This window comes from Gopherus flavomarginatus, chromosome 5 (assembly GCF_025201925.1).
Source record: "Gopherus flavomarginatus isolate rGopFla2 chromosome 5, rGopFla2.mat.asm, whole genome shotgun sequence".
Classification (NCBI taxonomy): Eukaryota; Metazoa; Chordata; order Testudines; family Testudinidae; genus Gopherus; species Gopherus flavomarginatus.
In genome coordinates this window covers 116,014,823-116,032,384 of record NC_066621.1, presented here as the reverse complement: position 1 = coordinate 116,032,384, position 17,562 = coordinate 116,014,823, and the positions used below count along the sequence as shown (strand labels likewise).

Genomic DNA, 17,562 nt, shown 5'->3' with positions numbered 1-17,562 from the left:
GGGATTGAAGATAGGAGGAAGTTTCTACATCGTACCTATGAGAAAACCTCTTGAAGGGCTAACCTTTGGCTTAACACACAGAAATACCAAGCAATACTATATACCAAGCACACTTGTGCCCAAACAGTTCTCTGATGTTAATACACAAATGACAAAGCAATTAAATCTCAAAAACGCCATTGAATATATTTAGCTCTTTAATAACCATTTTAAAGGACCAAAGTCAGTGTTCTAACCTAAATTTCAGCATTAGCAAGTGTTTCTTTCAGCGCCAGTGTTTAAGATTCAATCTTTCTCCATTTAAGTCCATGGAAGTTTTGCCATTAGTAAATTATTTCTTGATTTCTAAACTTGCCTCATCTGGCAGCTCCTCTTGCTTTCTGTAAAAGCAGAAGGAAAGGTAAGTGTAACTGAGAGGTTGACAGGAACTGGACTTTTATATATAGGGATCCATTACCAGTCTTTTGTGCCATGTCTCAGAGAAATAAACTAACTTTCTTCAGTAAATCTTAAGACTAGCTGTTTATTTCAGGCTGACACCTCCATCAAGTGAGTACACATTTCAGCCAAAAGATGACACATACACACAAGCCATCTTAAATGAAAGCAAAGAGACGTTTAAAAAACAAACATCAATGTATGTTATAGAGACCACAAAACTTTCTCAATCCTCCATGTCAAATGAGAATAATGATACTTCCCTCCTCTGCAAAACTCTTTGAGATCTATGGATAAAAACACTATAAGGTATAATATTAAGTATTAATAATAATTAAATATAGTGCTTGCTCTAGGCAATGATACAAATATTTAATATACTTATTCCTAAAGGGTCAGTGCAAGGATTTTTAAATTTTACTACACACTGCATTTATCGCATTTAACAAAAAACTATTTGAAAGGCACTTTTGGTTGTTTCTTCTATATTTGAGCAGTTCTGAACAAGCAATGACCTTCAGCTTTCCTCGCCATTCATTTTTATTTGCTTTTAAGGTGTGTTTCATAACCATTTATGTGTAAGAGGCAGCTTTACTCTGAAACCAGGATGCAACTTCCTGTTAGTGCATGTGACAAGTGTGAACATCACTTGAAATAAGACCTGCTTAATCAAAACTACATTGGCATTTCAGGAGAGTATGACATAGTGGTAAAGGTAAAACCTTAACTTTGTCAATACATAAATGGATTTCTTGAAAACATTCAGATTTTAGGATCTATGATTTTATCTGGTGTGAAGACAAGAATTATAAAAAGAGAGAATTAGGGATTTTGATGCAGCAAGTGTAAATGTACATGACTTTTTAATGATCTAGATGATTTTTTTCCCTGAACATTTCTAATGCTGCTTTTTGAAGCTGAATAACATACTTTGAACTAATTACTTAGTTTTAAACAGACTGTTACAGGAAACACTGGTGGTTTTCCTGGGACTATCAAGAATATCAAAAAACAAGACTTAACAATGGAATTCATGCAATATTTGGTAGAGCAAAATATGATTCAGTGGATGAAGAAGACAAAACAGTCAGAGTTAAATATTCTTTCTCCTTACCAACTGCCTAGGAGTTACAAAGGAGTAATTTCTTGAAGAAGAGGTGAGTTGCCACCTGTTGATGTGAACTGATGATTCAAAATCTAACACACGAATCTGTAATATATTGCAATAAGGTAAGAAATATAAAGTAGAATTACTATATATTGTAACACCAGGGGATAGCATAAAAGAGAAATTCTGATTATGGGTGCTTGCTGGTTTTGGACCTGTTTACCCATTCCGTCTATGTATCTATGTGTCCATCCAGGAACTTTTTGCTTCCTTCTGAGGTCCCCCCAACCATAATATCTGTGCACCTTCCTGAAGGGCTCTTCAGGGCACAAGAAATGTGGGACTGGGACCATATACAATTAAATATTTATTTTTACAATGATTGGTAACAAAAATATTTTATACCTCTTATCCTCACTGGGCTTTCACTATATTGTACCCTCCTGATTTTCCTCCTCCATCTCTGACCATTTTTTTCAATGACTCTGTTGTCAAATCCTCTCTGCTGCTGTCTACAGGGGTACTCCAGAGCTCTGTCCTTGACACTAATTTCTTTTCCCTTTATACCCTTTCTTTCGGCACTCACCATAATATCTGAGCACTCTCAGAAACCATAATATTGAAGGAATTTTTAAACTGCTTTTACAACACTCGCCAAGGAACTATTTGGGCTTCAGCCTTTTTTTGTAGGATAGGGAGTCTGCATACCCTCAATTCACAGCTCACTATTTTCTCCAACTGACATTGTGATCAGAGTGTGTGTAAGGGAACTCAGACTCTCTCCATTCAGGCAGCGTGGGACTATTTTTGTCTGCAAGCCCCTTAAATCATGAAGCCAGCCTGGTCATTCAGACCATAAGATGACTGGTGAATGGTAGTGAAGATAGTAATTGTGTAGAATTTCACCACAACCACAGTTAAAATATAAATATGGATGTAATGAGGTTATGGTCACTCATAATTGATTCACTGATACTAGATAGTTATTACCATGTGACATATATTTTCAGATTCTGTGAGAAAAAGTGCAAGAGAGATGATGAGTGTTTTGCTCCCCACTATCAATAAGATTCCTCAGAAAAGACTACAGTTACTGCTTTGTCCAGGACATTTTAATCCTCTTTCTCAGAGTTGTTGGTTAAAATCATTCTGGCATGGTAACATTGCTTTGCAAACCAAATTACCATAAGAATTTTGTCTTGGAAGAAAACAAAAACTGATACAATAGCTTGTAGCCTAAACAAAAACTCTCATACATTGAGGGCTAAATACTATTGTTACTTGCTAAAGTATTTTGGAAAATTTGCATTTAAACAAATTCATTTGGGAACATAATCAGGGATAGGTCATATGAAGAGATGAAAAGTGTAATAATATCTGGTTTTATTAGGTATCTCCTTGAATATAAATGTTACTCCTTGGATACTTAGGAGATTATTTCTTGATGTCCCCTCCATAGGCGCTGACTCTGTGGGTGTTCCGGGGCCCCACCAATCTGCAGCTCCTCCCCACCACCTCCCGCCTGCCAAGGATCAGATATTCAGTGGAGGGCAGGAGGTGCTGGGGGCAGGACGGGGAAGATTGGGAGCAGAAAGAAGCAGAGCAAGGGTGCAGTGCACTCAGGGGAGGGGGCAGAATGAGGCCAGAAGAGGCAGGGTGGGGGCGGAGTGGGGGTGGGAAGAGGCGGGGCAGGGATAGGAGCTTAGGGGAAGGTGTGAGTGGGAGCGGGGCCTGGGGTGGAGTGGTGGGTTGAGCATCCCCCAGGAAATCAGAAAGTCAGCATCTCTGGTCCTCTCTACCATTTAATTATTATTATATATGATTATTAACATACACTTCCATTACTATATACAAATATTTTAAATGGTTAAACACTGTATGTTTCAAATAAACTATAATATTTCATAGGGTAAAATTAACAAATGCATAACACAAAAGTTTCATTAAAATATACATACAAGCTATCTGGTATCATTACTCTGAAACAAATGAGAGGTTTGAAGTGTTTGCGTGTCTCTTTCACCAACAGAAGTTGGTCCAATAAAAAATATTACCTCACCCACCTTGTTTCATAACTAAGAAGTGACAGTTAGATTTATGAAATAAAATAATATATTGAAATGTAGCACATACAAGCTTATGCAAAGCTTAGTTACTAAAACTAAAATAATATAGTCTTGCCAATTTAAAATAACAAATAGGTATTCTGTTTTAAATTTATTTAGGTAAACTGTAACAAGAAAAAATAATTGTGCCTGGAAGAAATAAAGCAGATTATTTGTTGAAACTAAGCACTGATATTTAGAACATGGACTAATTATTGATCTAAATGGGGAAACTCTGTAGTCTTTCTTTACATAAAGTACTATACTTTTAGAAATAACAAAAGGAATATTGCTTCTACACAACAGACAAGCAGCCTAAACAAACCATAAAGAGGGTAATTTTGAAATCAGTGACAAAATGAAATTCTGAGAAAACATTCATACCACCTTACAGAATAAAAAACACCCAGAACATCTATTAAGTACAAATCCTAAAAGATAGGCAACATGCAAAGTGAATGTGTGGAACCTGGGAATGTTCTAGCTGTCTTCTCTGTACAGAGAGTTTACCTGAAAGGGACCATAGAGTAGAAAGAGGAATGAGAAGAAAAATGTGTACAAATACATATATATACACACACACACACGTATATGTATATAAAATAAATAAATGGTAATATAATGGTTTCACAATACCATCTAACCATAGAAATATAATAAAATCTGTGGTAGAAATATTACAGTAGAACAACATAGTTATCTAAGTTGAAAAAGTAAAGAAAGGTAAAAGCTCCCTCTGGTGGTTGTTGATCAAAAAATAATTGTCAAATATTTTGAGAGTGATACCAACATTGTACACAAAGATTTAGAATTAGAAATTCTAAAACAATAAGAAAACTCCCAAAAAATACAACAAAGAAAGATAGAAAAATAATTAGAAATGACTAATTATGAAGATCTTCCAGATATTACAAGCGATAAAAGTCTGCAAAAGGTGGATTCCAGCCAAGCAATTGACAACTTTCCTCCTCCCTGGGGAAAAAAAGATTTCTAACATTAATAGTGTATTCAGCACAATAAAGAGAATTAATTTCTTAAATATATATATTTTTCTCACAGGACCTCTGCCTCATGCAGTGCGCAACAAAGCCCTTCCTGAACCAGCGAAGGCCTTAAGCATATATTTGAGTATGTGAGAGTACTGCCGTGCTCAGGTAGGCCTGTGCTAAAGTGTTTTCATGGACTGGGGCCTGAATGAGTCAGCAGTATGTACTGAATGGGACAAGGGTCCTGAGAATCTGTCTTTAATATCTGGCCAGATTCTATTTGCAGTTACCAGTTTAAATCTGCAGTAAACCCAAATTTACACAAGTGCAAATGACAGCACATTTGGGCCCATCATAGACACAATGGATATTGTGTAATGAATAATAGGGGTTCAGAGGATTTGTGACTCTCTTAGGGCCTGATCCAAAGCTCATTTAAATCAATGGCAGTGCCACATCAGAACCTTTGAAATGGGCCATCCTGATTACATATCACTACAAAAGTTTTTTTTTTCTCCTGCTGATAATAACCTACCTTAATTGATGAGTCTCATCATAGTTGGTATGGCAACCCCCATTTTTTCATGGTCTCTCTCTCTCTCTCTTTCCTACTGTATTTTCCACGCATGCATCTGATGAAGTGGGTTTTAGCCCACAAAAGCTTATGCCCAAATAAATTTGTTAGTCTCTAAGGTGCCACAGGTATTCCTCGTTCTATTATCAGAACCCCGGTGTGTAGCAGAAGGATGGCAGATGCCACGTACCTGGGAGAAACAGTAGCAAACCTTTGTTTTATAGCTGAAGGATGTAATGGAGTCCCTGTACCTTGTCTAGTATCAGAGGGTAGCCGTGTTAGTCTGGATCTGTAAAAGCAGCAAAGAATCCTGTGGCACCTTATAGACTAACAGACGTTTTGGGGCATGAGCTTTCGTGGGTGAATACCCACTTCCTCAGATGCATCTGAGGAAGTGGGTATTCACCCACGAAAGCTCATGCCCCAAAACGTCTGTTAGTCTATAAGGTGCCACAGGATTCTTTGCTGCTTGTACCTTGTCTGTGGGTTGGAGTGTGATGCAAAGGGGGTCCCCCACACCTAGTTGTCTGTGAGGTGTGGGTGCACGGAGTCCAAGTGCACAGTTGTCGGGGGGTTAGGGGTGTGGGTGCAGGGAGTTCCACATCCCAGTAGTCTGTGGGTTGGGGTGTGGACACAGAGAATCCCCCATGCCCAGTTGTTTTTGGGCTGGGATGCGGATGCAGCCAGGGAGTCCCTCATGCCCGGTTGTGGCATAACCCCGGAGCAGAAGGATGTCAGAAGCCCTGTGCTAGGCGACAGCACCGGTTCCCTGAGGTTCGGCCAGACACGCGCACAACACGGGAGTCAACTCTGCCCTAGCGGCCCCGGGACGCTCTGCCTGCAGCGCGGGGAGAATCGGCAGGGGGAGCCATAGGCGGGGGTGCCTGCTCTCCTCCCCGCGGAGACCCCATGGCGGGGCGGGCGCAGCCCCGGCCCCCGGCCGCGCCGCGCTCTCTGCCCCTTGACGTGGCACGGACTCTCCCATCAGCCATGTTGTCGCGTCGGCAGCGCGGGGTTGCTGGTTGAGTGAGTGAGTCAGGCGGCGGCTGGGGCTGGGGCTGGGACGCCGGCAGGTGAGTGGGGCTGAGGCCAGGCAGCTGAATAACAACTCTGCGCGGAGGGGAGCTGGGCAGCAAGGGGGTGCGGGAGCCCAGCACCCCGGGACCGCGGTTTGGGGGTGCAGGGCGCTAGAATCCCTCAGCGCTCCTGCCCTCGGGCTGTGTGTGTTGCAGGGAGCCCTCCCCAGCTGCCTGTGGATGGGTGTGTGTGTGTGTGTCTGCAGGGAGACCCCCGGTGCTCGCGGCTTGTGTGTGGTGCAGGGAGACCCCAATCCCAGTTGTCTGTGGGCTGGGGACTGTGTGTGTGTGGAGTGGTGGTGGTGCAGGGAGACCCCACCCCAGTTATCTGTGAGTTGGAGGGTGTGTGTGAGTGGATGGAGGGTGCCCCCACCTCAGTTGTCTGTGGCTTGGAGGGTGTGTGTGTGAGTGAGTGGGTGCAGGGTGCCCCCACCCTAGTTGTCTGTGAGTTGGAGGGTGTGTGTGTGTGTGGATGCAGAGTGCCCCTACCTCAGTTGTCTGTGGGTTGGAGGATGTGTGTGTGTGAGTGGGGGGTGCAGGGTGCCCCCACTAGGGTGACCAGATGTCCTGACTTTATAGGGACAGTCCTGATATTTGGGGCCTTTTCTTATATAGGCTCCTATTACCTCCCACCGCCTGTCCTGATTTTTCACGCTTGCTATCTGGTCACCCTAGCCCCCACCCCAGTTGTCTGTGGGTTGGAGGGTGTGTGTGTGTGTGTGAGTGGGTGCAGCGTGCCCCCAACCCAGTTGTCTGTGGGTTGGAGGGTGGGTGGGTGCAGGGAGCCCCTACCCCAGTTGTCTCTGCTGTTCTTGAATGGCCAGTATCTCAAATTCCAGCCTCACGGCCACAGGAGGGTGGGTTCAGTTGTCTCTGGGTTGTGGGGAGTGGTGCAAGGAGCTTTCCCTGACTTGTTAGTAGATGGGGTGGGGGAAGGGGGTATGTGGGGAGTCCACCCCCAGTGCATAAGGTTTGGGAGGTGTAGGGAGTTAAAGTCCTGTCACCCCTATGCTATGGGCTGGGGTATGCGTGTAGAGAGCCCATTGCATGACTCCCTCCAAGTGCCTGTGCTTCAGGCTCAGCAGTGTCAGAGCCCCCTCCTGTGTCTGTGAGGCTGGAATTTGGGATGCTGGCCATTCAAGAACAGCAGTCTCCAAGTCTGCTAATATGTTATACTCTGGCCTGCTCTGCAGGACTGGGATCAGCAGTATAAGAGGAGATGGTCAGTTATGTTGAGGAGGGGAGTTGTCTTACTGACACAGCAAAGAATAGTTTAAGTGGTACAAGCCCCTGGTGTAGATGAGGTTATACTAACTAGTATAAAGGTGCTTATGTTGTTGTAGCGCCATGGTTTTCAACCTATGTGGGCTGCATCCAATACTACCTGTATGGCCTTGAGGATATCACATGGGCCGCAAGCAGCTTATGGGCTGCAGGTTGAGAACACTGGTATAGCTTATATCTGTAATTTTTCAGAAATCAGATATAAACACCTTTTACTGGTATTACTGTGCCCACACTAAGGGATTGGAGGGACCATAGCAGTTCCTAAATAGCTACAGGCATAGCAGTACAAAAACTGCTTGTAGGTAAGCCAATATGCAGCAAAAGTCTTCCCCACCTTACATGGGCTATAACTTACTCTGCTTTTAAAACCAGTCCTTAATGGACGGGACTTGGGAAGCAGGTCTGGAGTACTGCTGTGTTCAGGAAGAAAATCACAGAAAAGAGAGAAATTAATGAAGCTGCTGCTGACTATTTATTACTATCTGGTTAAATTCTGTCATTTTGACAATTTATAGTTAATTCTGATCTGTGCCAACTATTTCGCCTAATTTAAACATTTTGGAATTGGAACAAATTTGTCTGTTTTTTTCTTTTGGTGTAAAAATTAGAAAGAAAATAACCAAATGAGAAATAAAGTTAGTAATGACCTAATAGGCTGATTAAAGCGTGATTGCTACAATTTCAAGCTTACTAGTTTAATTTTATTTTAAAATAGGTATGTACTATATTATAATATTTTTATGGTATTGAAGTATGATTGCTGCCCCACTGGGACCCTTACAAAAACAAGACGTTTCTCTTTAGGGTACTGGTGGGGTTCAGGTCTTCTACTGCAGTTGAGTAGATTTTATTTTGAAATAAATTGAGTTTCTGAAAGCGGTTTAGAAATATTTAAAGGTATTTGCAAGTGCTGTAATAAAGGAGGGGATATTAAAAGAATGAACCTGTGTTGAAAAAAACACATACTGCCTGTTTGCATCAATCAGCAAACCAACAGCTGTTTCCAGAATGATTACTTAACGGCATATGTTTTAAAACTGTACAGTTATGGGATATCTTTGTGAAATATAACAAACATATTTGGTTCATACTAAGGCCAAGATCCTAGAAAGTGCTAGTGTTTAGATGATTTGGATATTTTAGTTAGGAAGATAGTGAAGGAGATTATACATTTACCGCAATGTACTACTGACGGATTATTTTATTCTAGAGGAAGAGGTGGAGGGTTAGGTCTTAATGAATTTAGTATACAGATTCCTAATATGTTAATTCGCAAATGGAGGTGTCATATTGTTTCTAGAGACAATTGGGTAGATTTATCCTATTTGTATGTGGGAGAAAATCTTATCGATAAAATATTGATATTTAGCGCAGTAACTCCTCACCCTAGAAAATGGAGAGAAGAGGAGTTTTTAAGATGGTCTGAGATGAGATGTCAAGGAATAGGGATTAAATATTTTAAGAATGATAGAATTAGTAATTCGATTTTTAAAAATTCAGATAAAATTAAGTCTGCGGTATATATAGCGGCACTGCAACTTAGAGCGAATATCTATCCTACGAGGGAAATGTTAGCGAGAGGTAGGAGTGGAGAAAACACTCTTTATAGGTGGTGTGGCAAGGTTTGAGAGACTATTCCACACATTTCTGGCCAATGTTATAAAACAAAGGAGGTAAGAATAAAACCACATAATAGAGTGGTTTCGGCAGTAATAGATAAGGTAACTAAATTAGGTTGGAAAGCAATGGCTGAACCCCATTTGAGAAATAGCAAAGGCGAATTGAGAAAACCAGATATATTCATAAAGGGAGATATGGTAGTGGTGGTCGATGTCACAGTGCGATGGGAGAACAATGCAGGGAGTTTGGAGCAAGCTCACAAAGAAAAGGTGACCTACTACCTCGAATTAGAGGATGAGATCAGAGAGTTGACGGGAGTTAAAAATATCCACTTTTTTGGTTTTGTAGTTGGGGCGCGTGGCAAGTGGAGTGAGGGAAATGACGATTTGTTAGCGATTTTAGATATTCATAGAGAGAAAAATTTTAAAGAAAATATATGTAGACTCGTTTTATATTCTACAGTTTACATGATGGTTATATTCAGTGACCGATGAGACTACTTACATGGTCAAGGGTAATTTACATAAGTAAGGGTTTACCGAATTAAGCCCTCCAAGTCTAGCATCATGTCTTTGTTTTAGTGAGAAAGTTGTACGTATAATTACAATAACTCAACTGCAAAATCCATGTCTTAAAAAGCTATATCCTATTTTGATAACTTAAACTGTGATACATAAACCAAGTCAGGTCTTGGAAGGGAAGGAAAGGATGGAAAGAATAGGAGGAAAATTTAGCATGAACATGTTTCCTGAATCTAAACAAGAAGCATGTGCTATCTTAGAAATGCAACTGCATTTAACTTGTTGCGCATTATGAGGCTTTGTATACATTGCATGCTCTTAATTTTTATGAGTCACCATACAGAGTTTGCATACCTTGCCCTCTCTAGAGCACGTAACCAAGTAATAAGGGGATAAAAATAAGACTATATAGAGCTACTTCAAAGTAGGGGCGAAATGAAGGGGAAATAAGACTTCAAAAGATACCATACAGAAAAAGGGAGTTAGCTTGGAAATAATTGGTCTTAATTTCAGATTTTTACTTATGTCTTGAGTAGAGCTGGAGTTGGTGGGCTATTTTTACATTAGAACACAAGAATGGCCATACTGGTCAGACCAGTGGTCCTTCTAGCCCAGTATCCTGTCTTCTGACAGTGGCCAATGCCAGATGTTTCAGAGGGAATGAACAGTCCCAGCATCTGGCAGTCAGAAACTCGGGGCATCTAGAACATGGGGTTGTGTCCATCACCGTCTTGGCTAATAGCCATTGATGAACATATCCTTCATTAACTTATCTAATTCTTTTCTGAACTCCAGTTATAGTTTTGGCCTTCACAACATACCCTAGCAATGAGTGCCACAGGTTGTGCATTGTCTGAAGAAGTACTTCCTTTTGTTTGTTTTGAAGCTACTGCCTATTAACTTCATCAGGTGGCCCCTGGGTCTTATGTTACATGAAAGGGTAAATACCACTTCCCTATTCACTTTCTCCACACCACTCATGATTAAGGCTACATTTTAGTCACACGTATTTTTAGTAAAAGTCATGGACGTGTCATGTGCAATAAACAAAAAGTCAGGGCCCAGAGACCTATCCGTGATTTGTACTATTTTAGTAAGACTAAATCTTACATGCTGGGAGGGGGGTGCTCCTGAAGACTACTGCTGGGGTATGGGCAGCACAGGGTGACGCTTCTGCTGAGGGGGGCAGCCCGAGGCCCCCTGCTGTGGGGGAGGTGGGGAGCAGCCTGGGGCCCACCTGCCTCTGGAGAGGGTGGTGGCGGCCCAGGGCCCCCTGCCACTGCTGTGGGGGTGGTAGCCTGTGGCCGTGCTGGCACTCCGGATGGGGGGCAGCCTGTGGCCCCCTCACTGCTGCCGCTGGTCTGGGTGTCCCTTGGCCCCGCTGCCGCTGCTGCTTCGGGTGGGGGTTGGCCTGTGGCCCTGCTGCTGCTCCAGGCAGAGGGCAGCCCGGGGCCCTGCCGCTGGTCCCAGACTGCTGCTCCAGGGCATCGCTGGAGACCAGCAACCTGGAGGTGCCAGAGCAGTGGCCAGTGCGGCTGGCCCCTGGGCTGCCCTGCGCCTGGAGCAGCAGCAGGGCCAGAGGTTCTGCAAAATTCACGGAGGTCGTGGAAAGTCACAGAAGCTGTGATCTCCGTGAATGATTTGCAGCCTTATTCATGATTTTACAGACCTCTATCATATCCCTCCCTCAGTCATCTTTTCCAAACTGAACAATCCCAGTCTTTTTAATCTGTACTCAGATGGAAGCTGTTCCATCCCCCAAATAATTTTTGTTGCTCTTTTCTGTACCTTTTCCAATTTTAATATATCTGTTTTGAGATGGGGCAACCATAGTGCACACGCTATTCAAGGTATGGGTGTAGCATGGATTTATATAGTGTATTATGATATTTACTGTTTTATTATCTATCCCTTTCCTAATGGTTCTTAACATTTTGTTATCTTTTTGACTGTAGCTACAGAATGAACGGATGTTTTCAGAGAATTATCCACAATGACTCAAAAGTCTCTTTCTTGAGTGGTAACAGCTACTTTAGACCCCATCATTTTACATGTATAGTTGGGATTATAATCTCCATTGTGTATTATTTTGCATTTCTCAGCATTGAATTTCGTCTGCCATTTTGTTGCCCAGTCGCCCAGTTTTGTGAGATCCCTTTGTAACTCTTCACAGTCTGCTTTGGACTTAACTATCTTGAGTAATTTTGTATCATCTGCAAACTTTGCCATCTCGCTATTTACCCCTTTTTTTGTTTAAAACTTCATGTATAGTGTCTGAAATAGTGCTCCTCTCGTAATGAGCTGCCATTTCCTATCTCTGTTCGGTAAACCATTTTAACAAAAGAAACGGTTCCCTACAAATTTGATTCCATGGTTATGCCAGAAATTATTGTTTCTTCATTCACATTGCCTATTTATTTATTTTTCATTCGGGTGACATTCTCTCTTTTACTCTCACCCATGCCCACCTATCTATTTCCCAACATTACAGTGATGGATCCTGAAATATTAGGGGAGAAGGCTTTTTTTTAGTTCTTTTTAAGTACCAGCCTATCCCTCACTCCTTAACTGACTTATTTTTCTCCTCTCTCTGTTCTTTCCCCCACATACATCCTAGTTTTTGTGTGCTCCCCCAATCTGCACTTTCCCTCTCTACCTCATAGCTATGTCTACACTAGGCTACTTTTCTTAAAATTTCCCACCCTGACTACTGCTGATGTACCTCTACTATCAGTAGCAATGAATGGAGTGCTAGTGTGGACAGAGTTCCTGACAGTTCCCTGCATTTTAATTATCATGTCCTGTAGACCTGCTCATAGTAGATTATATGACATGGTTGTTAAAACACTGGCAGCTAGTCTGTCCTGGTGCTCCCACCATTGAACTGGAGCAGTGTTGGGGGTAGCAACTGTGGAAGAGTTTAAGGAAAAGGATCCAGTCTGTAGACATTGACAAATAGACTATCTCAATTTTATTGTGATGTGCACAGTCAGTTTTGGGAATGGTTACTGTGGGCCATTTTCAAATTGTCAGTTTTCATTGGCAGTTGTTTCTTAAGTTCCTCAATAATGGAATAATAGCACTTTACAATGAAACAAAAAACTAGATACTACATTTACCTTCTGGATAATTTTCACCACTGATATTTTAGAACTAAAAAACTTGACATCCATTTAAGTATTATCTGAACTCTTACAACAACACTGTAAACTAGTGGTATATGCCATATATGAAACATTAAAACTTTTCTAAATGAGAGCCAGATCCCTGGCAATGGGAAGTTTGCCAGGAGACATGCTCAGAGTTGCTCACTGCTTCAGGCACCCACTAAAGCATAGGTATGGAGCCAGCCTAGCCATGAAAAGTGCTGATTTAAGCTGCAGTTCAGCAAGGTACCTAAGTAAGTGAATAGTTTTAATCATGTGGGTAGTTCCACTGAAATCTATGCGACTACTTGTGTTCTTAAAGCTGCAGATGGACTCAAGCACCTTGTTGAATTAGATCCTTATAGACTCTTCTGAGGCAACCTCCGCTTAGATGGTTTGTATTGATCATATTTTAAAGTTTCCCTCCTCTTTGAGAACCCCTACCCCTTCTGTGTTCCATTGCCTGCTCTCCATCAAGGCAAATCTTCTTTCCTGTTCATCTATGCTCATGGGGATGATTCTGACCCTTAGTATTTTTATAACTTAGAAAGTAAATAATTTACTTATCACTCGAGTGACTAAGCAAGTATATGAAACTGTGGGCCTAGCCACACTATGGCTCCAGTCCTGCAATTGGATCCACATGGATTGATCCTGGACTTTTTGTTTGTTTTCTTTTTGCATATATTCAGTTCTGTAATTGTATAGACTTGTCTATGCTGAAAATTTGAGAGAATTCTTCTGCTGTTGAGTCTAACATTGTGCAGCCTCACTGCTATCAGTGGTGACAGTGCTAGAGTAGACTGGTCCACTCGCATTTTAACCGCTATAGGGAATGTAATCTAGTGGTTACTGACCTTTTGCCTGTGTCCCCTCAACTGCTCCCTGGCCCCTCCCCTGTTGCTATCCCTGGACCTCTGCCCGTCCCATCCCTACTGCCTAAATTCTGCTCTGTTGTCCAGTGTCCCCACCCCCCAGTTCCTTCCAATGGTTTTCTGTCCCTGTTTCTGTCCTCATCCATTTTATGGCGACTCTCCATCTTCCCTCCTCCATCTGCTATCCCTTGTCTCCCTGAGCTCCTTTTCCTGTCCTCCCAACCCCCTGTTGTATCCTCTCCCCCTCCTCCTATTCCTTACCCTTCTGCATTAGAGTCAGGTTGTGTCCTTCTCATTGCCTAGGTGCAACCAAGGGGAGCATTGAGAACACAGAAGAGAGTGTCCTTGCTTTCAGTTCCGGTGTGTGGTGCCACAGTGGTGCCCACCCAGCAGTAGCAATTGCAGGGAAAATCCTTAGTGGGTCAGCATGCAGGTGCTCTGTTGGGATGGAGCATACTTTGTGCAGAAGAGCTCTCAGCTTTTTGCTGCTGTACTCTAACAAATCTTTACTGAGGATATGTGAACTGAGATTTTGTGGAGGCTTATAACTTGGCCAAATTTGGACAGATAATCACAGGAATAGCAAACTATACATCCTTAGTACTAGGGTGCCCATCCTGTGCCAAATTTCAAGCTCTTGCTGCTAAGCTTCGAGGTACCAGAGTTTCTAGTGAACGAAACAGTTGTAAGAATATTTTAACATGAATAAAAGAACATATTTTCCGCTGGCCTTGTTGTTTGAAATAAACTATTTTAGCTGAAATGTAAAAAATTCAACCTGAAGCAGACACCTGCCAGGAGAAACTGTTTGGGTTGAATTTAAGTTTGGCAAAATTATAAGCAACCGAAAACCAGGTCTGGTAATAGAAAGATTTGGGCAGCCTTAAGTATAAGGTGGTACTACATGCACCACCTATAACACTATTCCCTAACAAGCTTATGCGACCTTATTGTCCCAGAACATGCACTTCCCTAACCATAGTAGAACACTCCATGATTGCACATTTATATTTGTGGATGGGCTCAGTAGTGTGCATTATTTAAAAAAAAAATGTTGGTGTGTTATGTCTCTTAATATTGTTTGTGCTCTTAGCACCTTCCTATAAATTTTTGATCAAAACAGAAAATGTAAAACCATGAGTTTAAAATGATCTCTCAGTACAGTACATTTATTTTAACTTTGCAAACTCTGCAAACATTTGGCACTTTTCATGATGTTGCTGCATCCCGAGAGTTTTATTTTCTTCATTTCCTCTTGGAATTCTGTACAACTCATTTAGAATTATAGAAGTTTTAGGGAATTTATGAAAGCTTTTAAACTGAATACAAAACATTTCAGCATGTGTGGCATTTTATCATGTGTTTAACCAGTAAATATTGCTTGTAATTAAAGCTTTTGTTTCTGATTGTGATTCTTTTCTTTTAAAATATAATCCACATATATCCTGTTAATTTATACTTTTTTATTTCAGAAATAAGAAAAGAGGTTAACAATGGCAACCTTCCTGGAATTCATCCAGCAGAATGAAGACAGAGATGGAGTTAGATTCAGCTGGAATGTTTGGCCTTCAAGTCGCCTTGAAGCCACAAGAATGGTAGTCCCAGTGGCTTCCCTCTTTACACCACTGAAAGAGCGTCCTGATTTGCCTCCCATTCAGTATGAGCCAGTTCTGTGCAGTAGGACCACCTGTCGTGCAGTTCTGAATCCCTTATGGTAATCATAATAAATAACTTAGATAATACTTTAATATTTAATATATATAAAATACTCACATTTTTTATTCAAAACTTTCCTTCATAATGGTGGTTTGAAAATACTGCATCTCGTGCATAAATTATGTTATTTATAAAATGTTGCATACTCTAGGCACAAGTGTAGGGCCCAGACCGACCACTAAGGATTTCAGGATCCAGCTCATAGTTGTTTTGAAGGAAGACATTGACAAAAAATTATCCAGTTAATTAAATTGATTTACGTTAACTTTAGTTTGAATCAGGTTATAAGAGTCTGAAGTTTTCTGTAACTGCAAGTCACATGAGACTTTGCGGACGATACCAAACTGGGAGGGATTGCAACTGCTTTGGAGGACAGGGTCAAAATTCAAAATGATCTGGACAAATTGGAGAAATGGTCTGAGGTAAACAGGATGAAGTTTAATAAAGATAAATGCAAAGTGCTCCACTTAGGAAGGAACAATCAGTTTCACACATACAGAATGGGAAGGGACTGTCCAGGAAGGAGTATGGCAGAAAGAGATCTAGGGGTCATAGTGGACCACAAGCTTAATATGAGTCAACAGTGTGATACTGTTGCAAAACAAGCAAACGTGATTCTGGGATGCATTAACAGGTGTGTTGTAAACAAGACACGAGAAGTCATTCTTCCGCTTTACTCTGCGCTGGTTAGGCCTCAACTGGAGTATTGTGTCCAGTTCTGGGCACCGCATTTCAGAAAGATGTGGAGAAATTGGAGAGGGTCCAGAGAAGAGCAACAAGAATGATTAAAGGTCTTGAGAACATGACCTATGAAGGAAGGCTGAAGGAATTGGGTTTGTTTAGTTTGGAAAAGAGAAGACTGAGAGGGGACATGATAGCAGTTTTCAGGTATCTAAAAGGGTGTCATCAGGAGGAGGGAGAAAACTTGTTCACCTTAGCCTCCAATGAAAGAACAAGAAGCAATGGACTTTAACTGCAGCAAGGGAGATTTAGGTTGGACATTAGGAAAAAGTTCCTAACTGTCAGGGTAGTTAAACATTGGAATAAATTGTCTAGGGAAGTTGTGGAATCTCCATCTCTGGAGATATTTAAGAGTAGGTTAGATAAATGTCTATCAGGGATGGTCTAGACAGTATTTGGTCCTGCCATGAGGGCAGGGGACTGGACTCGATGACCTCTCGAGGTCCCTTCCAGTCCTAGAGTCTATGAGTCTATGAGATAGTAGATACAGTTTTAAATTTTTTTATCTCTAGAAAATAAATATGAAGAGGTGAGTTAGTGTAACAACTTTTCATCTTTTGTTTAGTTGGATCCTATGTGACTTATATTCCTTATAAAATAAATTCATTATTGTCAGCTAGTCCTTACTGTACTAGATCTTTGCGCACATCATAAAATCAGTTAGCTCAATTTTATGTGACTCAGCGTCCCCATCTTGGGAGACAAAGGGTGGACTTTAACAGCTGTAAAGTGGTGTGTCAGGATAGAGGTCTCCGTGATATGTTTTGAAGCTGCTTACAGTACTTGCTTATAGCTGAAGTCAGGTCTAGTGGAAGCTTATCCTTATCAGAAGCATTACATTCCACTCAAGATTATTTATATGTAAAATTTTTTATATGTAAATTAAAAGTATGACTAAACAAAATTTGTAAACAAAGGGTCAGATCCTCAGCTAGTATGAATTCTCCCTCTCTTGATGTCTTCACATAAAGACTGGATGCCTTTTTGGAAGAGATGCTTAGTCAAATATATACGATTGGGCTCAGTACAGGGCTAATGTGGTAACATTCTGTGTCCTGTGTTACACAAGAGGTCGGACGAGATGATCTGCTCGTCCCTTCTGGTGTTAAAATGTATGAATTGGCACAGTTTCATTAACTTCAGTAGAGCTATGCCTATTTACAGCAGCTGAGGATCTGATCCAAAAATTTTAGTGTCATTTTTCATTAACTGTTCTGCCCTATTACTGCTGCTGTCAGGAGAAGATAGGAATAAGGTTAAAAAAAGTACTAGGAAACACATACTACTTATTTGTCTAAAGACAGTGGGTGGGATTTTCAAAAGCACCTATGTGTCTTGGGAGCACTAGTTCCATTTACTTTTATTATTA

The 17,562-nt window shown here is 41.3% G+C and overlaps 1 protein-coding gene and 1 long non-coding RNA gene across 2 annotated transcripts in view; one reads left to right on the top strand and one right to left on the bottom strand.

The window, feature by feature from the left end:
- Window positions 1-3,794: 3,794 nt before the first annotated feature.
- LOC127051565 (uncharacterized) lies at window positions 3,795-6,035 on the bottom strand. The gene is made up of 3 exons (XR_007774518.1): window positions 5,687-6,035; window positions 5,402-5,462; window positions 3,795-4,623 (listed from the first exon to the last, which is right to left on the bottom strand). It is a non-coding gene; the product is annotated as an uncharacterized LOC127051565 (long non-coding RNA).
- A 132-nt stretch (window positions 6,036-6,167) lies between these two features.
- Window positions 6,168-17,562, top strand: part of SEC23A (SEC23 homolog A, COPII coat complex component) — a 46,873-nt gene continuing 35,478 nt past the window's right edge. The window contains exons 1-2 of the mRNA XM_050953875.1: window positions 6,168-6,284; window positions 15,209-15,450. Coding sequence (XP_050809832.1) covers window positions 15,230-15,450 — 221 coding nt within the window. The 5' untranslated portion in view covers window positions 6,168-6,284; window positions 15,209-15,229. The remainder of the gene's footprint in view (window positions 6,285-15,208; window positions 15,451-17,562) is intronic.